This window comes from Maylandia zebra, linkage group LG8 (assembly GCF_041146795.1).
Source record: "Maylandia zebra isolate NMK-2024a linkage group LG8, Mzebra_GT3a, whole genome shotgun sequence".
Classification (NCBI taxonomy): Eukaryota; Metazoa; Chordata; class Actinopteri; order Cichliformes; family Cichlidae; genus Maylandia; species Maylandia zebra.
The window spans coordinates 30,478,878-30,503,093 of NC_135174.1; the positions used below are offsets into that span (position 1 = coordinate 30,478,878).

At 44.8% G+C, this 24,216-nt stretch overlaps 1 protein-coding gene across 1 annotated transcript in view; it reads right to left on the reverse strand.

The window, feature by feature from the left end:
• The window catches only part of prkg1b (protein kinase cGMP-dependent 1b), a 74,702-nt gene extending 53,180 nt beyond the window's left edge, over window positions 1-21,522 (reverse strand). Inside the window, exons 1-2 of the mRNA XM_004565244.4 lie at window positions 19,883-21,522; window positions 2,160-2,326 (exon numbers count right to left, since the gene is read on the reverse strand). Coding sequence (XP_004565301.1) covers window positions 2,160-2,326; window positions 19,883-20,202 — 487 coding nt within the window. The 5' untranslated portion in view covers window positions 20,203-21,522. The remainder of the gene's footprint in view (window positions 1-2,159; window positions 2,327-19,882) is intronic.
• Between the last annotated feature and the right edge of the window lie 2,694 nt (window positions 21,523-24,216).

The following is a 24,216-nucleotide window of genomic DNA, read 5'->3' on the forward strand; positions in this document are numbered from 1 at the left end:
TCGGTCTCCCTGTATGTATTTCCCCGGACCTCCCTGCACCGTCATTCCTGGTTTGTGTTGTTAGTTTACCCAGTTTAGGTTTCGGTTTCATGTTCACACCCCGTTGCTGTTTGTACCCACTGCTGTAAATAAACACTCACCTGCACCAGAGCTGCCGCCTTTTGGGTCCTTACTACAAATCCACACGGCTTGCCCCGCAAACCGTGACAGAGCATGTGGACAACAGGTGAGAACTCCCTGCATCAGGGTTTCAGCCTGATTCCAGCCCACTGCCTGTCCTCCACGGGACCGTTGCGTGTTTTATTTAATTTATTTATTTTATGTTTTTATTTATAATAAAGCTCAATAATGAATTTGACTTGTTCAGACTCAGGCAGTCGCGTTAACCCTAACCTGTCAGCCAAACTGAGACATGTTTGGTAAATTTGCAAGTTCTTTTTGTTCCTAATAAAACAAGAATATGTTACATTGTTACATTGAGTCTCTTTAATTCATTCCTTTAAACAAACTAATGACTGAACGTGAATCAAAAGCACCCAAATGATCTGAAGTCCTCTGTAGGTGACAGCTCCATCTCGTCAAGTGATGACCTCACGGCGGTCTAATGTTACATGCGATGCCATGCTTCAGTGACGTTTCAGTTTCTTGTGGAAATCCATGATTTTTGGAAACAGCTGATGGTGATGAAGGCGGAGCGTCCTGTTCAGTGAAAAACACGAGGGAGACTCTGAACATTGTCTGCAGTCACTTTATTTCCTGTCCTGTCGTTTTCCAGCAGTTGATTCACAGGTTAGTTAGTTAGTTACTTAGTTACTTAGTTACTTACTTAGTTAGTTAGTTAGTTAGTTAGTTAGTTAGTTAGTTATAGTTGGTGATGTGGCTGTAGTGATGTCACAGTTCTTGTGAGCAGTGAACTCGTGCCGACACGTTCCCATCATTCTTCGTTCCTCTCTTTCTTTTCTGCCGTTTACTCACTGATTGGCTGTTCAGACACACTGTCATTCATCCTTGTGACCGCACTAAGTTACTTTTTACCTACAGGACGATTTTTGTGATTTTTTTTTTCCACAAGCAGAAAAATGTTGTGTTTGAGTTCTCCTCTTCCTCACAGCAGCAGAAGTAGTGTGTGGTGTGAAGGCAGCAGGGAAACCAGCAGCAGAGTGGAGGTGAAAGCCTTCAGGCGCTCTGACACGTTACGCAATGCCGCGCTGCTCTGACATGTTCCCGGCGGCCGAGCAAAGTACATCCTGAAGGTCGAACGGCGCTCTGGGAAACTTCAGGCGGAAATGTCACGGAACTCTGAGATACCGCTTGTTAAGGAGTTTCCATGTCGCTACACTTCATGAATTCACCGCCACACAGAAGACCTGTGAAATTATTCACTCCTCAGCTCATTGGAGGAAATGTAGTCATTAAAGAATAAATGAGTTCCATAATTATTTATTTCAAGAAGCTGAAAGCTGGAATCCTATTTCTCGTGTAGTGATAAACGATTTCCTCACGAGCCGCCGTAATGAACTTTTTCACGTTTCTGTGTCTCCAAAGGTTTGGCTCAGTGTTCTCGTCTTCAAACCTCTTTACAAACTTTCATTCACCCACCGATGGTCTCAGAGGCACAATGGCAGGTTTAGTTTGGAGAAACACGATCGTTAAAGCAAACCTGAAGGGTCGGCTTCTTCTAGAGATGAGATTTGTATTATCTAATGTGAGACAGTTCCTTTAAAAAAAGCTTCGGAGTGAGGAGAGGTGCTGTCTGTCACCAACCACACATTCAAAGATGCTCACAATGAGCATTGCACTACAACTACAGCTCAAAATGCACAGTTTTTATTCGTTCAAGGAAAAACATCAAGTTCTTTAAGAACCAGCAAAAAAGAAACATCTGATAAACTCTCAGGACAAAAAAAATGACACAGGAAAGTCTAACAACCAGAACAGACCTGAGTGGCAACAAGCTGCACGGCCTGGTTCAAAAGTCCCCTCACCTCAGATCAAAAGTAGTTTTTCACCCAGAATTTTCCCCAAATTCCCCAAACCTGAAAAGTTCTTGAAAAGAGAAATTTCTGCCAGAAATACCTCGCTTTAAAAATAACTGCTGACAGAGAAATAAATAAATAGATCCTGAAGAGTGACAGAAAACCAAACCGTGGGTTCCTCACCTTCCATCACAAACACCAGCGAGCCCACGTCACCCTCTTTAATGATGCACGAGTCCTTCCCATAATCCACCGGGTACATGCAGTCCACGATCTCCTGAATCTGAGACAGCTCCAGGTTCTTCATGAAGTCATTGTCCAAGATGGCCTCCTTTATCAGCTCCTTCGATCTGAGAGGAGGAGAGAGGACAACAGGTCAGTAAGTAAGTCCTTATTCTACTTTCACGAGTATACCTTTATCCTACACGCCTCCTCATTATCAGGGGAAATGTATCTGCGCCGCTATGTTTGGAGGATAAGAGCAAACACCTGTGCGTCTCAAAGTCGGTATCACCTGCATGCACACCTCTCTGGATGGGATAGAGGTCTCAATCTTTATGTGCAAAATAAACTGCCTGTGCGCTGATGTCCTACCAAGTTTTTCTCATTTTTCATGCAGAAATACAGAGTTAGAATACAGAAGCACCACAGGGCTTAAATTAGTCTCCGAACCGCTGCGATTATCGAAGGCTTAAGTATGAATCATGCAAATATTATGGTTGAACCTCACGGTTGTTTCACTTATGACTCATCTGATGATTATTTGATTCAAAAGTTGCTTTAAAAACCAGTGGCCTTGTCACTTGGTGTTCGCTCGCTCAAACACAGTGGTGTTTCTGAGTAGCTTATCTGCTTAGCAATTTAATTAAGAACTGTTAGAAACATTCTTTTTTCATATTACAATCTTCACGTGCTTATCAGAAGCACACTTTCTGTGTACTCACTACCTAATTTATAGCCAAAGTATTCACTCTCTGTCTCTGTACTGTTTCGCTAGCTTAGCTTAGCTCGTAGCCGACTCGTTAGCACCATGGCTACTTCACCTGTCCCTCCTGCACTTTCTTGCTCCTTGTGTCAGATGTTTAGTTACTCCTCGGCCTCCTTTAGCAGTAAAGGTACCTGTAATAAATGTAGCATATTTGCAGCTCTGGAGGCCAGGATTACTGAATTGGAGAATCTGCTTCGCACCCTTCATTCACCCGTAGCTAGCCAGGCCCCTGTAGCTGGTGCAGCCGAAGATAGCGTAGGCCCCGCTAGCTGTTCCCCGGCAGACCCCAAGCAGCTGGGGAAAGAGGGCGGCTGGGTGACGGTGAGGAGGAAGCATAGTCCTAAACAGAAGCCCCAGGTACACCACCAATCTGTTCATGTGTCTAACCGTTTTTCCCCACTCAGCGACACACCTGCCGGGGGTCAAACTCTGGTAATTGGTGATTCTGTTCTCAGACATGTGAAGCTAGAGACACCGGCAACCATAGTCAATTGTCTTCCAGGGGCCAGAGCAGGCGACATTGAAGGAAATTTAAAACTGCTGGCTAAGGTTAAATGTATGTAAATAAGGGTAAAATTCACGTCGGCAGTAATGACACCCAGTTACGCCAATCGCAGGTCACTAAAATCAATATTGAATCGGTGTGCAACTTTGCCAAAACAATGTGGGACTCTGTAGTTTTCTCTGGCCCCCTCCCCAATCAGACCAGGAGTGACATGTTTAGCCACATGTTCTCCTTAAATTGCTGGCTGTCTGAGTGGTGTCCCAGAAACGATGTGGGCTTCATAGATAATTGGCAAACCTTCTGGAGGAAACCTGGTCTTGTTAGGAGAGACAGCATCCATCCCACTTTGGATGGAGTAGCTCTCATTTCTAGAAATATGTCAAATTTATTAAACCCCCCAAAATATGACTATCCAGAGTTGGGACCACAAAGCAGAGTTGCAGTCTTACACGCCTCTCTGCAGCTTCTCTCCTCCTGCTACCCCCCCAAAAACCCATCTCCATAGAGACTGTGTCAGCTCCCAAACAGACAAAAAACAAACTAAAAACCAGCAACAAACAACTGAAACATAAACAATTACAAAGAAAGAACAATAAAGTATCCACATCTGAACCAAAGAGTAACACAGTGAAATGTGGATTATTAAATATTAGGTCTCTCTCCTCCAAGTCTCTGTTAGTACATGACTTAATAATTGATCAACAAATCGATTTACTCTGCCTTACAGAAACCTGGTTGCAGCAGGATGATTATGTTTAGTTTAAATGAATCAACACCCCAGTTTTCAGGCCCCTCTTCTGTGGAACCAGCTTCCAGTTTGGATTCAAGAGACAGACACTATCTCTACTTTTAAGATTAGGCTTCAAACTTTTCTTTTTGCTAAAGCATATAGTTAGGGCTGGACCAGGTGATCCTGGATCCTCACACCGAACACGATAGACATGAGCGAAAACGCCCCAGACGCCCCCAATTTGACGTGTGCACATTCGCACCTCGTCGCGTGTCCAACACAAATCAATCGCGCCTCAAAATTGCATATTTTGACATGCGTGAACCGGAAATGTGGGAGGAAGTTGTGCCTGACGGTATCTTTGCAAGATGGCAGCTGTCGAGCTAGCGTTTGAAGAGAGAGTCTCCCTTCTGTATTTACTGTGGAGAGCAGAGCAGCAGCGTTAAGGCCGTCCTCGCCGTACCTGGGTCCATCAGGTCCTGCAGACGCGCGAGCAGTTTGGTGAGTTTCACCACTTGCTCCAGGATCTGCACCTGGATGACGGCCGATTTCAGCGATACCACCGTCTTTCACTCGGCCAGTTTGAGGACCTGCTGTCCCGCGTTGGTCCCAGAATCGCCCGCCTAGATACCAACTAAAGGCGCTCAATCCCACCTGCAGAGCACCTGTCTGTCTGCCTGAGGTTAGTAAAAGTGTTTAATACGGTAGTCCTTTATTGAAACCTGTGGTAATATATGCTAAACTATCGTTTATACACTGCTAACATGGATGTGCTATGCTAACAATGAATGCCATCAGTGTTTACTGATAGCAAACTGTGGTATGAGGACCACTGTGAGTTAACCTTTGTAGTGATACTCCTTTTTATTTAGACCTGGTTTAATTCTGGGATAGTTGAATATTTGTTATATAATCACCACAGACTGTTTTACATTATATCTAATATATATCATGTAATTATCCTTATAATTACAAAATGTTTTATGTAAGATTTATGTTTTGTAATTTAAATCTGACATCACAAAAGTATTTTGGAATTGAAATAATGTATTTGTAACTGCAGTACACATAATACTAATTCTAAACAATTTTGTCCAGGTTCCTTGTCACCGGGGACTCCTTCAGGACCATCGCATTCAGTTTTCGAGTTGGTGTGTCCATGGTGAGCCAGATCATCCCCCAGGTAGCGACGGCCATCTGGTACTGTCTAGTGGACGATTTCATGGCTGCGCCTTCAACTGCAGACTGGCGGTCCATTCCAGGAGCGCTGGAACTTCCCTCTCTGCTGTGGAGCTCTGGATGGGAAGCACGTCCAGACGAAGGTACCCCCCAACTCAGGATCCATGTTCCACAACTACAAGGGAACTTTCTCCATTGTTCTCCTTGCGGTTGTGGATGAAAGGTATCGCTTCCGCGTTATTGATGTTGGGGGATACGGGAGGACCGGCGACGGTGGTATTCTGGCCAACTCCACCTTTGGTCAGGCTCTTCGGGCTGGGACTCTCCATATGCTTCCTGACCAGCCTCTACCTGGTGGAGAACACCGTGGAGCTCAGCCCCATGTCTTTGTGGCTGATGAAGCGTTCCCGCTGTGGCGTGAGCTCATGAGGCCTTTCCCTGGACGCCTCCTCCCTTTAAAGAAGAGGATCTTTAACTATCGCCTTTCCAGGGCCCGGATGATAGTGGAGGGTGCCTTCGGTGTCCTCTCCTCACAGTGGAGGTTGTATTGGCGCTCCATGGAGCTCCGCCCTGAAATTGTGGAGAAGTGTGTGAAGGCAACTTGTGTTCTCCACAATTTTCTGCGCTGTGTGGACGAGAGAGGGGCACCTGCTATGAGGGGTGTGGCACCTGCTATGAGGGGTGTTGCACCTGCTGTGAGGGGTGTGGCACCTGCTGTGAGGGGTGTGGCACCTGCTGTGGTGGAGCCGTTGCAAGGCCTGGGTCATGTAGCAGCAAACAACTCCTCCAGAGAGGCTGTCCTGGTGAGGGAGAAATTCATGGCCCACTTCTCGGCGGAGGGAGCTGTGTCTTGGCAACCAAAGGAGTAGCCTGTTTGAAGTCCGAGTGACTTCCCCACAACGGCTCTGTTAAGAGCCACCCACAAACCTCTAACGAGTGTTCCTGTCTTTTTAAAATTTTCTTAATAAATGGAGCTCTACTCCAAAATAAACTAACCTCTCTTTACTCTCTTAAATAACTTGTCTTCACTATGTTCCTATATACAGTGTGATGCAAAAGTTTGGGCAACCTTATTAATAGTCATTAGTTTCCTGTATGAATCGCTGTTACAGTAAAAAATGTCACTTGCATATATCATATAGGAGACACACACATTGATATATACACTAAATATTCATTTCATTTCTCTTTTTTTGTGTTGCCAATTTATGCACCTGCTTGATTTAGTTTAAACAGTTATTGCACACTTTCTGTAAATCCAGTGAACTTCATTTCACTTCTCAAGTATCACTGTGTGTGTCTCCTATATGATATATGCAAGTGACATTTTTTACTGTAACAGCAATTTATACAGGAAAATAATGACTTTTCACAAGGTTGCCCAAACTTTTGCATCCCACTGTATTAGTATATATTGTCATTAGTATAATATGAAATAAATTCTACTTGTGTCAAGTCGGGTGCCAACATTTGCTGTGTAGTAGAACAGAAACATGAGTCATTACAAATGTTTATTGGAAAAAATATATAAATTCACTAACAAAAACATTAAACATAAATATATAAAATTCAACTATTTACAGAGAGACAGGAATAAAAAGGACCCAGCTTGGAGTGGAAGAGCTTCAGGGAGAAGGAGAAAAATCAGAACATTGTTTCTGCCCTGGAGAGCTGCTGCCTCATCAGAAAACTACTGATCATTAGGGTCCAATGTTTCCAAATTTAACACAGCTGTGCTGTTTCCACAAACTAATTTATACATTTGAAATTTCATGAATTCTCGTGTCTGAGGCGGCATGCTCTCCAGAGCAGGAACAAGGCTGAGGAGGAAATGCTCCGTTGGAGACTGGCGTGGCCACTTCAGGGACTCCAGGATGGCCAGCTCCACTGCCTATGGACCATCCTGGGACCCGTGCCTCGACCGCCTTTGAGCCGTCCTCCTCTGTGGGCCTGTAAAACAGCACAAAACAACACAAATTAATAAGAAGGCTGCTACTAGATTTTCATTTTCAAAATTGAAAAAAAAAAACAGGATATAATCAGATTGGTTGTAGATATTTAGTAAAGGTGATTACAAGGGAATCTCACTGAGTAAAAAGCTATCAGTGCTGCTGAACATACCTGTGGGTGCAGCAGCAGGAGCTCAGGGACTGGGGAGCCAGGAGAAGCAACAGGGGATGCTCTGCTGCAGCATCAGTTGACTCTATCAAGACAATAAATGTTAACAGGTTGAAGACAATAGTCATAGAGAAAGTATATACAGTGGTCTCTCATTTATTGCAGCAACAGTAGTCGCAGTTCTCACAAGTTGATTCTCAAAGTGCAAACCTTTGTCGATTTTAAAACGTAAAAGTATTATGCCGCGCTTTTTCTCCGTCTGCGGCGCCACTTTCGTGCGCCTTTTTCCCTCGCGGTGCAGGTGTGTATTTCCGAATGAGGGTCATAGTTAAGAGTGTTTTTGTGCTGTTTTTTTGTATTGGACGTGATGGTTATCAAAACCAAACATGATAAATTTGGCAAACGCAGGAGACACGACACGGAGCAGATTTGTCAATCAGGCTGCAGAATGCAATGCTGTACTGTAATAAAAAAATCAGCGAAAAAGCGAAGCAGTGACGGATGAACAGCAGGACCACTGTGTGCTGTTTATTAATAAACAAAATATATTCCTATATGACAACACGCATAAATTAACTGCCTACATTAACTCAATGTAAACATACCTTCTGACTGACACTCCCCTGCTGCCTCTCCGGGCTGTCCCTGGTCCTCGGGGGGGAAGTTCTCCACGGTCCGCACCATATTGCTGCTTGTCTCCCGCGGGGTGAGGAAGGGGTCCAGAAACCCCATGACCGCGAAGAACTTCCATCTCTTCCCCAATCCTGCTGCAGACCCACTCCTCTTCTCCTTCTCTGTCCTCTTCTCCTTATTATATGTGTCCCTGAGGCTCTTCCACTTTCTCCTGCAGAGGTCCTCTGAATAAACGCATTATCTTGTTAGCGGAAAGGTATTTGAACATCAGTGGGAAAATAGTGGGACAGTAGGCGGGCTAGGTCCTTTTTATTCCTGTCTCGGCAGAAGTAGCAGCTAGCATCATACAGCTCTGGATGATTAGCCACGGCACTGATGAGCTTTTCCTCCATCCTGAATGAAGAATGAAGGGCTTTGGCTGGATCTGCCCCTTTGACCAAGGTCAGAGCCACGTCACCAGGCTCCTGATTGGTTGTGGCGGCACGAATTGACGTTGGAGTTCAGATTTTTCCAACTCGAGTGGTAGATGCGAAACGCACGTATGCAGAAAAAAGGAAAACAAAAACTGACGCGCGTGGTTTTATTCGCGAGCCAAATCTGCTTCCGAATTTTCGCGGGACCCGCAATCGCGTGTCATCGCGCTTCTACATTGACTTTACATGTAAACCTGACGCTCTGGCCGCGTTCGGTGGAACTTACACACCGTAAGTTATGCTGCTGGGGATTCCCATGATGCACTGGGTGTTTCTTCTTCACTCACTATGTATTAACAGACCTCTCTGCATTGAATCATATCTGTTATTAATCTCTGTCTCTCTTCCACAGCATGTCTTTATCCTGTCTTCCTTCTCTCACCCCAACCAATTACAGCAGATGGCCCCGCCCCTCCCTGAGCCTGGTTCTGCTGGAGGTTTCTTCCTGTTAAAAGGGAGTTTTTCCTTCCCACTGTCGCCAAAGTGCTGCTCATAGGGGGTCATATGATTGTTGGGTTTTTCTCTGTATGTATTATTGTAGGATCTACTGTGCAATATAAAGCACCTTGAGGCGACTTTTGTTGTGATTTGGCGCTGTATAAATAAAATTGAATTGAGCTAAAACTCTTCATATGTATTTTTCTTTTGTCTAATCATGAGTGAAAAACTCAGTCGTTAAAACAGAGTTGAACAGAAGGTCATCACAGCGGAGCAGCTGAAACCAAACAAGCCTGACATTTGTTTCCTACAATGACCTCTTTACATAAAATATCATCTGCAAAGCAGTTACTACATTAGTGAAACATCTCCTGTGGTGGTTTGAGGGCAGCGGCTACAGAATGAGCCGATTCCCATGTTTCTCTCAGAAGCTGCGAGGAGTTGTAATGAGGATTGTACCTGCAGTGATCAGAAACACATCAAACCAGCAATTCTGCCCTCAGGTCTGCTGAGCACTGAACAAACCCCACCTGCTCTCTGTGACAGATTCAGCAGAAGACCTCTAAAGCTTATATTTGCCTTCCTTTGAAAGCTTATTTTAGTGCTCTGCTTTGATTGTGAAAGTGTCTGAAACGCCACAGATCTGTCTGAGCTGCAGCTCCTCTGCCAGTCTAATCGCAGCATACGGACGCTTACTGAAGCAGCTGATGAAAAGGTTTCACAGTCTTTGGCTTCACAAAGACTCTCGTGTTTAAAACCGAAGCCCATTCACAGCTGATGGGCTGTTTGCAAAAACCCAGACGACAAACTGCTGTTCAGCAGCCGTAACTTTAAATCAAGTGTTTAAAGCCACACGTTACTGTCTGAATAGAACAAATAACATCTGCATTAAAAAGACTGCTATGAAAAAAGCAAAGGTAGAACAAAAAGTAAAGCCAGCTTTAAAAAGTACCAATAGCATGAAAATTCAATTTTAGTAAGTAAGCAATAAAAGTTGATATTAAACTGTGAAACTGCAGCATGCATGCAAAGGAAGACAAATATTTAGCAGACATCCTGATGACAGTGATGGAAGCTCAGACTCACCAAACCATGCAGGAAATAATGAAATGAATCCTCTCCCATGACTTTGGCCCTGCTGCAAACACTGGTCTGTAAAAGCTGATTAATCATTCTGATCCTGAACATGAGCTCACAGCTTTTATTCATAATGTTTCCAACAGCAGCAGCGTCCATATGACAGACCCCAAGTACTATATGGAAAAACTGCAATTCAGTCTCAAAAGTAATTGCACAAACTAACAGCTGCTACTGTGGATCTCTGCCTTCAGAACTGAAAAGACGTCTCTTGATTGCAGACCTTCAAAGTGATACACCTGCCCCTTCCAGGTGCTCCTGACCTTTTTAGATGTTATAAAGTTTAGTTTGACTACAGCTGGTTTGACCACTCCTGAAGTTTTCTCTCTCTCCGATTGGTTTATGTTCATTTTTCATTCAAATGATGGCCTCACCTTCAGACTTCCTGTGCATGTTTCAACATCAAAAGCATGTGTGTGTGTTATCTGGCTTCATGGACAGATAGAGCTGGGTGTCATCTGCATAGCAGTGTAAATGTATGCTATGTCTTCTAATGATGCTGCCTAAGGGAAGCATGTATAATGTAAACAGAATTGGTCCTAGCACTGAACCCTGTGGAACTCCATAATTAACCTCAGTGTGTGAAGAGGACTCTCCATTTACATGCACAAACTGGAGTCTATTAGATAGATATGATACAAACCACTGCAGTGCAGTACCTATAATACCTACAGCATGTTCTAATCGCTCTAATAGGATATTATGGTCGACAGTATCGAACGCTGCACTGAGCCATTCCTCTGCAGATGAAACAGAGATGGGTTGATCATATTCAGGAAACACTGTTAAATGTTCAGTTTCTATGCCATATGTTAAAACAAGATCTAGAGTGTGATTAAAGTGGTGGGTGGGTTCTTTTACAGTTTGAGAGAAGCCAATCGAGTCTAATAACAGATTAAATGCCATGTTGAGGCTGTCATTTTTAGCATCTACATGGATGTTAAAATCACCCACAATAATTATTTTATCTGAGCTCAGAACTAAATCAGATAGAAGTCTGAGAAATCAGAGAGAAACTCTGTGTAAGGCCCAGGTGGACGATAGATGAAAACAAGTAAGACTGGTTTTGATTGCTGCCACATCCCCTCCTCAGCCTGTGCTTTTCTGGTAGTTAGAATGACTCGTTGATTCATTTAAACTAACATAATCATCCTGCTGCAACCAGGTTTCTGTAATTCAATTTTTGATCAATTATTAGTTTATGTACTAAAAAGGACTTAGAAGAGACTTTGAATGCATCTCAATACAATTCATGAAAAAAGATAAAATAACTAAAAATAATTAACAGACATATAAAAGCAGATTGCAGTGAGGAAACCATCAAAATTAAAAATAAAGCATGTACATTTTAAAGATAATTTATGAATCAGGATTTATAGATAACTGCGCACTTCCTGTTTAGTTTGCTCTGGTCCCTGTTTACCAAACAGATCCATTTTCATTAAGACAAATAAATCCCAGATTAAATGTGAATTAAGATAGTCTCTTCCAATGTAAGTGAAGCTAATTCTCAACTATCAAATCATAATTACAGGTTTTCCAAGCAGCTGGTGCCACACACGAACTCTGCTGTCAGATACGGTGTATTCGTCAGGAGAGGAGCTCCATCCTCCTTCACAGTGCCGTCACAAAGAAAACCCATGAATCAGCCCAAAGAGACAGAGGGAGGGAGAGCATATTAAAGCAAAGCCAAAGGTTTCCTTCCTGTCAAAGCTCATTTAAAGTGAAACAAACTGAAAGAGACAGTGGAAAAAGATGGAAAACAGGAGAAAAACCAACACTCCCAGCTGTCAGCCGGCTCACAGCTCAGGCTCCCACAAGCTCAGAAAAAGGCTGCTGATGTGTAAACTGCTGGGAGCTGAAAACACCTGCAGCTCACTCAGACTGATGTAACAGCATCCAAACCCTCATCAGATCTGTTGGGGAAGTAATTCAGTTTAATTTGTGAAGCTCATTTATGACTAGAAAAAGCTGCATTTCTAACGAAAATGCAGTGTGAATGCCGTGTAGTGGAATCTGAAAACAGCAGAAGAAGGAGAACTATCTGCTGAAAACACTGTGTACAAGCTGAACTGTTTGCTGAATACTGCTTTATTTGAAAGACTACACTGAAGAGTGTCAAGAAAGCAGGGAGAGTGCAAGGAGGGAAGATGTGCAGCAAATGTCACATGTAGGATTTGAACCTTTGCCACCGGATCTCACGGCGCTGAAAACAGGTGAATCAGCAAAATCTGTGCTGAAAAGAGGCTGAAGTTTGTGCTGAAAACAGCTGAAGAAGCTGGAATTTGTGCTGAAAAGTAGTGAAAAACTGAAAGTTTTGCTAAAAAGAGGTGAAAAAGCTGAAATTTGTGTGGGAAAGAGTTTAAACAGTTGAAGTGTTAACTGAAGAAAATGTTGCCATAAGCAGGATTTGAACCCGCGCCTCCTGCTCTGAGAACAGCTGCTCATCTCACTGAGCTAAAACATGGCTTGGAAACTATTCTGGTGTCAAAATGTCAAAGAGGATAATGTCCAGCTGTCCGCAGTGAGAACAGTCGGCTGAATGAATGTTAAAGAGAGCAGCATTTTAATTCACAGTGCTTAATTCAAGGCAATGATTTACTGGATGTTAGAGGGTTTGGAGGAAGGTTTAACGTGGCACAAGCTGAGGATGATGATAACTTAAAAAGCAGAACTGTTTCAGAAGAGTCTTCAGTAGCTTCACTTCCTCTTACTTTATGCTCTGAACTCAAATTGTGGCATCCCACAGGGCTCCGTGTGAGGACCTCTGACTTTGTTTGTCTCACAGTTGCTGGTTTGTGCATGAATTAAAGGTAAATGTCATTTTCTATGCAGATGATTGATGCTAAACCCTGCTCACTGCTTCTATGTGACTCTAATGGACCAACATTTCCAATATGAACTAGAGATGGCACGATACCACTTTTTTATGTCCGATACCGATATCATAAATTTGGATATCTGCCGATACCGATATGAATCCGATATAGTGTTTTTTAATCAACAAAACTGTTTTTTAAAATATCTTGCTGCATTTTGTATAAGTTCATACTCAAGTTTAAAACAACAACTACACTAAAGCTATTCTGTTATACCTGTATGCAAAAAAAATGTTTCAGAGTTCAGCAACACTGATCAATCTAATAAACTTAAACCTACACCATCCTCCCTATTCTGGTATTTTAAAGAGTACTTAGCATAAATATTAAGCAACCTAACTAATAGGGTTCCAACTCCCAGCAACAACAAAAATAAATAAATAAAAAATAGGGAACCACCCCTCACGCTCCACCTCATGATGCTTAATCGACGTAATCAACCTTAATTTGATGCAGTGCGAAAAAAAATGCACAGAAATCAATTCTTTTTCAAGAAATATTAAATAGATTCAACATCTTTCTTCAACAAAATTGCAGACTGCACAGATGGTACCTTCCCAAAGGAAAAAGTACTATAGCTTACTAGGGTATATATATTAGACTTAATAGTCACTATATACAGTAATGGACTTCTATTCATTTTGCATCAAATTAAAACTTTGGGTGTCAGATAATTATTTATTAAAAGCTCGACATTTTAAATGAGAATAAGAAAGAAAAGTATGTCTTTGTGCCCCCTTTTCCCTGTTAATGCCCTATCGGCCCCCCTGGCTAAACTTTGCTAGATCCGCCCCTGCACAGTTACCAGCGTCAGCTACGTAGAAAAAGATCCTGGAGTAGAAAGTAATATTAAATACATTCTAACAACAGCTGATCAAGCTTAAACGTGCTGCTGTTGTTCAGCCGCTGGTTTCCTCTTTCTGGTGCAAAGTGGGCCAAAAACAAAGACGGACTCGCGACAGAAAAGCCGATCAGCTGATCATTTAAGCAGTTTCATGATTGAAGTAGCAGCAAGAAGAGGCAGTCGCTTGTTAAGCTTAACGCAGGAATGCTTTACAAACATTCAGAGATGGACTTGCACACTTGCTTTACTTCTCTCGGGATAACTTTGTCGGCGATGAAATGCCAGGTTGCTAGCGAAGCTCCAAATGCTATCCAGACCACCGACAGGTCCTGCATGCCACCGCCGCTCTATCACGTGATGCATACTGCTCCGACGTGCTAACGTTCTGAGGTGAGTTACGGCGTGTTGCAAGTTTTGTGAGGTGCTCTCGTGCTATTTAATGGATCGGATTACATTTTTTATTTTTCTCCGATATCCGATCCAGTAATTTAGGTCAGTATCGGACCGATACCGATACGTAATATCGGATCGGTCCATCTCTAATATGAACTTCATGTTTCATTCAGTCAGACCTCAAACCAGTGACTGAGACCAGGGAGAACTTCACTGAGCTCAGATCAGACTTTTCCTCGTAGAGCTGCACCCTGCTCAACATCAGAGAGAACACAGGCTGAAGGAGCTTGGCATCACTTTCAGCCATGGAAGATATGCCCCTCTTTTATGAGCAAACCGTTTCGCTTGTATGGATGAAAACACACATTTTATAGATGATACATGCATCAGAGAAATGACTGAAAATCAAATAAAGAAAGTCAAACCAAAATCAGGTTTCTCAGAACTGAAGCGGTCATAAAATCTAGTGGATCTTTGAGGAACTGCAGGTGTAAAATCTACAATTTCACCTCAGCTGTTTGAGATTAATGCGGCAGCTCGGTCAAAATCAAATTCAGTGCAGGCAGCCAACGTTTCCGAGACTGTAAAACATTCATGTATGCAAGATAACTGTATTACAGAGGAAAAAATACACCTGAAGGTCTACTTAACGTTAGACTGACAGTTTTATTTTGTCCAGGCAGTCAAACGAGCACAGAGAGGATCCATTAGCTGGGTTTTATTTTGGTGAATCTGCAAAGGAAGAAATATGAGTGGCCAGCTGCTGCATGCAAATTGGACTCAGGAGGAAAGCAATGAAAGAGCGCTGTGAGTGGATGGAGGGGGTGATGAAGCAGACATTATTACTGCGTGAGTCGGAGTGAGGAGGAAAATAAAAGGAAAAGCAGAACAAGTGACGAGATAGGAACCAAACTACTGTTTACATAAAAGAATTAAAGAACAAAAATTAATCAGCAGGATGTGAGGAAATGTATTTCAAAGAAAAAAATAGAAAAACTTAATTGAACACAGACAATAAACACAGAGCCGAGCAAACGAAAGAGGTGCCAGAGGGGGCGAAAGCATCACAGGAAGAGTCGGGAGGAAACACGGAGACTTTCATATCCTGATGGAGATCCGTCTGAGGAAAGGGAAGCATGACGCTCCACGCGACACCCACTGATGCAGCACGGAGATACCAGGCTACAGCCGGTGCATGACTGCAGGCCTCAGCATCCCCGAGGAAAGAAAAACTTGTCTGTAACTGTGGAAACAACAGGGCTGAAGCATCTTCAAGGCAACTAAAACCAAAAAAAGTTTAATTTGGAGCGAAAAATCAGAGAGGCTGAGACGGTCTGAGCGTGTGCAGAGAAGGGAGAGTGGATGATGAAGATGGAGCTGCAGACAGCAGGAGAGGAGGAAGACCTCAGAGGAGGTTCGTGGATGTGAGAGGAGGACAAGGAGAACATGCAGAGGGCTAGGAGGATGTTGGGATAGGAATAGCTGCAGCAGATGATCAGCTCTGCAGATCCCTAAAGGGGGTGACTGGAAAAAGAAGAGGAAGAAGAAGAAGAAGAAGAAGAAGAATAGAAAGGGCAGAATAAAGAAGTTTTATCAGAAAACATACCAAACACAAAGAGCGAGCGAGGGTGAGTAAAGCCCGAGGACACACGCAGACTCAAACACACCAGCTAACAAAGCTGGTTTTCTTTGTGTTAGCTGGCTAGCACAGGCTTCCTGCTGCAGGCTCTGAGCATGCTCACATAAAAGGATGCGTCATGTGACCCTACACACAACATCAAATGAGCATGTGACAGTGAAATGCAGCACTGCGCTGCATGCAAGTCCTGCACAAGGAGATCATCTGGAAACACAGACAGCAGCATTACTGAGTGCAAATCTGCACATTATGACGTGAGAGCACCGATTGGCTGACTGGGAACAGGTAACACACAGGTGACTCTAAAGAGGCGATCACTACGACGATTACGTGAGGAGGAAGCGAAACTGAGAGTGAGGAAATGACCTGAAATACAAGCCCAGAGAAGGATCAGGGCGCTGAGGAGCGCAGGAAGTACAAAGAAAGAACACCACAAAGGACCCTTCTTTCAAAATAAAACCGAAGTAAACTGAAAGAAGGACCAAACTCAGAGAGTGCTCACAGAGCCTGAGATGAGATGCAGAGAGGAAAGAAAACGGAGAAGACCTGAGGACTGCAGCAATAATCTTATAATCATTATTCACAAACACAAAAGACGAGAAAACGAAACATCACATCAGGAAACGCAGGTGACACAAAAACATCCAACTGTCAGCAGAAACGTGTGGAGCAGGAGGAAAAGAGCCGCCAATGAAAACGACCTCATCAAACACAGCAACGAGGAACAAACAGGACGAGCCTGCCTGACACACAACTTTCAAAATAAAAGTCCAGTGTCAGCAGCAGATCTGTGACAGGCGAGTCTCAGCTCATCATTAACTCGTCTGCCTCTGGAGCCTCGCTGCAGACAGCAGGAGAGCTGGTGGGCGCTCGCAGCCCACACACTCTCCACCGTGACACTGTTCTACAACAACACACAGAGACAAACACTCAGGCAGGCGCTGACAGCGAGAGGTGGTGGGATGTAAATGAAACCCTGTCAGGTGTGTGTGTGTGTGTGTGTGTGTGTGTGTGTGTGTGTGTGTGTGTGTGTGTGTGTGTGTGTGTGTGCTGCAAACACCAACTTTAGTGGGAACCACCCACAACCTGTAAATAAAGACGGCAGCAGCTTCCAGGTCTGAAAAGTGGAACTGATGCCAAAGTGCAGCTTTTCTCAAACAGCCAGCAGGGGGCGACACCATCTGGTCCATATATATGTATACGTACACAAAAGTAAGCCACATCTCGCGCAAGCAGTGTGAGAGCGAAGTGCTCTAATAGGGTGATATGGTACTACAAGGTCATTAAGATAAGATGGGGCCTGATTATTTAAGGCCTTGTATGTGAGGAGCAGGATTTTGAATTCTGGATTTAACAGGAAGCCAAAACAGGAGAAATCTGCTCTCTCTTTCTAGTCCCTGTCAGGACTCTTGCTGCAGCATTTTGGATTAGCTGAAGGCTTTTCAGGGAGTTTTTAGGACTTCCTGAAAAGATAATGTGATGTTTCCATTTGTAGAGATGTTGCACAAAGGGAAGAAAGCAGTCCTGCATATTTGTTTATGACCTTTGTAACCAATCATAAAGGTCCAAAAGTAAAACTGGGCAGCAGCTCTGAGTAAAACCTTGTTTCCAGAAAAAGCTTCACTCAGAGTTAAAAGTAGAACAAACGTGACTCCAGCACAAACTGAGTGAGTGCAGGAAACTGTCAGGAGAAAACACTGAGTCATTACAGGTACAAATGTCTACACTCGCACAGGAAGTGCAGCATCAGGTGGTTCTCTGGCGGAAAGCTGAGCCGACACACAGACGTGTGAGCGGCAGAGGCGCATCAGGGAGCCGAAGGTTACTGCAGTGTGACGTGTCCTGGAAACTGAAGAACTGAGGCTGAGCATCTGATTACTCACAGCGCCTTCAAACGCTGCTGCTGGTCGGACCATCTTTGATTCAGAAAATCCATCTGCTTCCACTTCCTGCACACCAGAACCCGGCAGACTTTACAGCCAACCATTCAACTCAGTTATGTTTCCAATAAGATTTTGAGCTTATGAATATAATAGTTCTGTGTATGTTACTTAAACACAGCATTTAAATCTATTTAGCTGAACCATGAGTGGCTGCAGTCAGAGACATCCTGATCACACACGAGCAGATAAACTAAACTAGCAGGTTGGATTCCCGAACCGCGTCGAGTGTTTGGTGTTGGAGGCCTCTGAGGTGGAGTGGCCAGCCTGCGCGAGGCTGACGAGGCCCTGCAGTGCTGCAGGCACCAAAAAAACTCTGAGTCCAAACTGGTCGTCTACGCGCTGCCCACCGTTAACAGGAGAAAACAGCCAATCGTCACTCATCATACGTGTGTCCACGACAACATGAAGACTAACACGTGCAAACGAATCATGTGATGTGAAAGCCGTCGACGTGTTTCGGGGCGACTTCATCCGTGGAAGGAAAAGCTGGTGAACACACTGCATCACTTATGAATGCTTCATGCTTCCTCACTGCTGAAGAGGCAAATGTGGAAAATGACAAAGGAAAGATCAGGGAGGAGAATGAATCTGCACGCCGTCCTCTGCTTCCACCTGTGCAGGTGAAGCGACCCGTGCTGCCGGCTCCACACGTCTACTCGTTTGTAATCAGACCTTCACTGAAGCAGCAGAGATGAAGACGCAGCCGCACATTCATGCTGTGCATCCTGGTCCCAGACAACAATGACAACATGAGCTAACGTGTGGCGGCTTCATGCAGGAAGCATCATTCAAAATAACAACATGCACCTAGCTCATGTCAGACCGCAAAATTAAAAGTCCACAGAAGTATGGCCCAAAACAGCCGCCCACACTTCGTGCATGACCTGGTCCCGTTTGGAATCTCCCTTCACACTGACCTGCTCACATCTTTGTGTTTTTACTGATTCTTATTAAATTCTGCTTTTTAAAAAAAGCTACAGCGACGACTCGCTCTGTGCCAGTCTGTGACAGCTGCAGGAGTTTCCCAGATTAGTCCCAACTTATTTCCAAAATACAGAGTGATGAAAATACAGAATGATGCCTGACTTCATAAAAAATTGTTTTATTTAAACACCTAAGTTGTAATCTAGCAGTAAAATCTGTCTGTGGTAGAGCAGGTCATGTGTTAATCGGAGGGTTGGTGGTGCTGTGAAGCACCAGCAGCGCCATATTAAAAAGCCTCATGAACGCACGCAGAGACTTTGTACCTGGATTTATTTCTAAATATGAAACCCATGCAGAGCAGTGAAGTCCAGGTCTTCCTAAAGCTGTGAGCCTAACACCAGGACACGCAGCAGGAGGACAGAGCCTGAAGGGTCTGATATCCTGGATCAGCCCCTGTACAGGCTTCAGGAGGCAGGAGCTCCTCTCACCTTTCTCCTCAAAGAAACCACGACACGGCGCTCTGACCGCGCAGCGTCACAGCTGCTGTGTGGCTGATACGTCACCTTAGACATGACGGACCTGAAGCTGTGGTGTTACCCACAAACTGTCTAAGCTTCCAGCTTTAATCACACCCAACGAAGCTGCAGCCTTCAGTCCGTAAAACAACTCACTGTTGTTGCACCTTCAGCCCATCAGTCACGAGAACAGAGTTAAATCTGATTGGTTCTCAGGACGTCTGCGTGGCTGATGAACAGCTGCTCATAATTCAGATGTGAGCCAGGTGTTTGCAGCTGGAGCGTTTAGCAAAAACTCAATCTATTATGGATGTTTGCGTTCCTCGCTCAAGAATCGCAGCAGACATGAACCTCAGCTCCAAACAGCATAATCACATCAAACGACTGGAAATGACCCTTTATGTGTCTGAGGGTAAAGGTGCAGCGGTCTGTCTCATCACATCAGCTCTACTCATGTCATTGACTACAATAAAGAAACCTCTAACAGTCCTGCAGCGCTGCCCTCATTCAGAGCCGCAGATCTGCAGGAGGACGAGCTAACCCTTTAAGGTGCAGGTAGCTTACGTACTCTGGGCTCTTGGGGTAGAAGGGCAGGGTCACATGGCACAGGTCGCTGATGTCACAGGCGGTGGGTTCAGCGGAGATGGCCTGCCGCTTGCTGCGGTGCTGGTCCGGCTGCAGGACGAGGTTCTGCTGCTGCGCCTGGACCTGCTGGGCAGTGGCGGGCCGGATCACCGAGCGGTACTTGTCCAGCTCATTCTGCAGCCTCTGGATCAGCTCGTCCTTCTGGTCCAGCTCCAGCTCCAGCTCGTCTATCAGGGCGTCGCGTTGCCGAAGTTCCTCGATCTTCTCCTGCAGGGCATACTGGAGGTCCCGCAAGGTCCCCATCTGTCCTTCAGGGGATCCACAAGGAGTTCTTTTGAACTATCTGGGGTACGCCCCCAGGTTCCACTGGAATACCTTCTTCTCCTAAAGAACTCGACTCTTCGAATCCTCTGGGGTGTTTGAGGATTTTGAGCACCTAAAAGTTTTGACTTCCAAAAGTCATGTTCCTGCACAGCACCTCCTCCTCAGAGTTTCCTGTTTTTATGGATGTTCAGGATCCTTGAAGTGCTCATCCTGATTGGTCAAAGTGTTAGTCTATGACCAGTTACAGCAACTCTTAAATATTCTTACACCCAGGATCTTTGGTACACCCGCACTTACTTTGTTTCTTCTGCCACATTCAGCATTTCTCGGGGGTCACGTAAAAAATTAGAAAGACTTTCAGGAAGCTTCAGATTCAGACTTTCAGCGTCTTCAGAAGCCTCCTGGGATGTCATGTAGTTCCTGTGGTTTCAGCTCAGTGTCTGAGAAGCTCTCTTCACATCCCTCCCTCAAAACCGTTGAGTCTGGCAACTCACTGAGGTTTGTCTGAGGTAATGCTGCAGGTTCTTCCAGGAGGATAATTCAGGTGTGTCGTTAGTTTCACTCACTTTCTTCTCAGTATGTACTGAAGAACATCCAGGGTCTCCCTGAATTCCTCAGATGGGGTTCACCAGAGAGCAAACACCTAGTTCTGGTTTTAGGATAGTTTCCTTCTTTGTGGCAGTTTCGGGTTTTTCCCATTGAAGTCTTTAAAGTTCTCTGAGTTCCTCGGTCCACCAAGGAAAACAAAATTCCTGATGATGCAACTGGAGAAACGTTTGGTCCTCAGGGTGTGACCTCACATCCTCCCTGTTTCATCTGAGCAGATGTGGAGATGAGTGAGAGGAAACCTGAGCAGACACTCACCAGCTCTCAGCGTCCTGCCTGCAGAAGCAGCTGTACCTCCAGGAAACATCTGATCAATGAGAGACGACCAGAGAGACGACAGCGTGGAACAAAGTTTAAGTGAAGAATCCACAGGTCCTCGCGTGAAGTCCGGAGGAAGGCTGGGTCAGCACAGCGGCGTCCGCAGAAGCGAATCCACGCAAACACACGGCGTGAAACATCAGCCTTGCTCTCCCCCCGCTCCTCCTGCTGCAGGCTGAGCGTCACTCAGGTGCACACGAGCTGTTTTCAAACCGATAAGCGAAAAAAACGCAAAGAGAAACGTGCGGGAGGAAGGAGACGCTCTCACTCCGCTCTCCTCTCTCTGCCGCGCACCGGAGGACGGAAACGTTGCCGCTTCATCCCGGCGGCACTTCAGCGAGTTCCCGGAGCTGAGGCTGAACGACACGAGCCACGAAAAGTTGGTCTGCCTCAGCTCCTCCTCCTCCTCCTCCTCTTCCTCACTCACTCAGAAACACTTGAAGCTTCAGGGTTTAAAACCTGAACATTTACGGCTGGTGTCAGAGCCGGAGTTATGTTTAAGAAGCCCAGGGGCAACCTCCAACCCCCCAACGCTCACACACACACCTTTATTTCCCATCAGGGAGACGCACACTGAGACCAGCTTCATCAGCAGGAAATTGGGGTGGATAACATCTTTAATTCAGTCTCTGTGACCTCTGAGGCAAAGAGGGCGGAGCCTAAACAACATCCAGGATCTCCTCGAACACGCATCATAAAGGAACCTCCACCTTCACCTGTAAATGTCATGTTTGAACTTCGCCTTCACACTGCTCCGCTCTCTTTATATTTCTCTCACTTTTCACCCTCGCGCTCATTTCCTCAGACCACAGACTCCAGCGGACGCTGAGACCTCTCAGGGTGGAGTTCAGGTGGGAACACGAGTCCAGTCCTGGACCCGGGCTGAGTCGGAATCAGAAGCTGGTGGAGGCGACAGGTGTGGTTCTGATGGATGTTGCTGGAGCACTGTGTGCAGGCCTGCAGCTTCCTGAGTGAATGTGGTGATGTGTCCTGTGCACACGGCGTGCTGCAGGTCCACGGTTCGATTCCCCCTGTGGCACCTTTGCTGCCGCGCTGTGGTCTCTCTGCACGCTGCAGGGGTCGCTTCATGTCAGTCGGTCTGTTTTGTTGTTTGTGGAAATAAAGTTCTAGTAATTGGAGCAGAGCGGGCTCATAAAATCAGCCACTTCCTTCAAAACCACATTTTTATGGACGTGCTTTTATGTGATGTTGTCTTCTATAGTCTTCCTTTATGATCCTTTATCAGCTCATCATCTTTAATGGGCTTTGTAAAGTTATTCGTTTTTTTATTTTTAAGTATTTCTCTGCAATAATTGTCTCGTAGCTGAATTTTTTATTACCTTTTAGCAGTGAGGAAAAAACATTTCATAGAAAAACAAAGAGCGTTCGTGTCTTTTATAAATAAAGTTACTAAAGAGCAGGTAGAGCGGCTGAAGGCCAGCTCAGGACTCCTGCTGTCACGTGGTGCCCTCTGCTGGACGATCACTGTCATTACAACAAGCTGCTGACAAACTGTGGAACCAGCTTCCAGTTTGGATTCAGGAGACAGACACTATCTCTACTTTAAGATTAGGCTTCAAACTTTCCTTTTTGCTAAAGCATATAGTTAGGGCTGGACCAGGTGACCCTGAATCCTCCCTTAGTTATGCTGCAATAGACGTAGGCTGCCGGGGATTCCCATGATGCATTGAGTTTTTCCTTTCCAGTCACCTTTCTCACTCACTATGTGTTAACAGACCTCTCTGCATTGAATCATATCTGTTATTAACCTCTGTCTCTCTTCCACAGCATGTCTTTATCCTGTCTTCCTTCTCTCACCCCAACCAATCACAGCAGATGGCCCCGCCCCTCCCTGAGCCTGGTTCTGCCGGAGGTTTCTTCCTGTTAAAAGGGAGTTTTTCCTTCCCACTGTCGCCAAAGTGTTTGCTCATACGGGGTCATATGATTGTCAGTTTGGAGTTTTCGCTGTATTAATGTGGGGTCTTTATCTTACTATAAAAAGCACCTTGATGTTGTGAATCAGAATATTTTATTAATCCCAGAAGAATCGATGTGAGTCAGAGTCGCTCCAACACAATAACAGTAACAGCGATGGTTAAACGTGAGCACTGAGAAATAAAAACATCTAAATATGGATCTGTGACGCGTCAGTATCCAGATTACTCTTCACCTCATTGACCTCATTAACTGTGGAGCTCTCATTCACACACATCAATCAATAAATTATAAACACAGTGATAATTTAACGAAGCACAAAAAATTTAAATATATGGCTGGTTTTCAGAATAAAAGCGCAGGTGTTGATGTGAATCAGCTGTTCTTCAAACTTCTCTGACAGGTTTGTTGTTGTGTATCAGTGACATCACTCTCAGGTGTGTGAGCTCACCTCTGGGTTTTGTTGAATCTCTGTAGCTCTGCCTCCTACTCACACTTGTGCACCTTCCTCCTCAGGAAGCTCCTCCTCCTGCAGCCTGCGCTTCACCTCCCCGACCTGCTCAGCGTTCAGCTGCCACCCCACATCCACCTCCAGCCCACTCATCTCACCGGAGATGCAGCTGGGTCAGAGAAGTCCCCCCCCCCCACCGCAAATTGCTCAAACTACAGGTGAAGCAGAGTGGAGGTCCCAGTAGAGCTGGGACTGTGCCCTTCAAAGTAAAATTTTTGACTGTTTAGACTGCAGATCCAGACAGGAAGCAGAAAATGAATAGATGACAACTTATAATAAAGATCAAACATACATTAAAGATTTCACCTCTAAATAAAACTTTAAAAACTCGACATTTTGTTTTTTTAGATTTGGGAACCACGGGGAACATCTGGCCACACATGTTGAAGAACAGAAGTTAATTTAAACCTTTAAAAGCACCTAAAGATCAGAACCACAGCTATGTGGACCCCACAGTTCATCTGAACTCAAAGGTCAGGTCGGATGGTTTTATCTCTTTACCAAACCTAACGCCGACTGCTGGGAGCGTCGATCAGCTGAATCCTCAGACACGTTTGTTTTCAGTCAGAAGGTTTCCTCATGGACTCAACTTTTTCAGACTGAAAGGTTACAGAGACATTTCT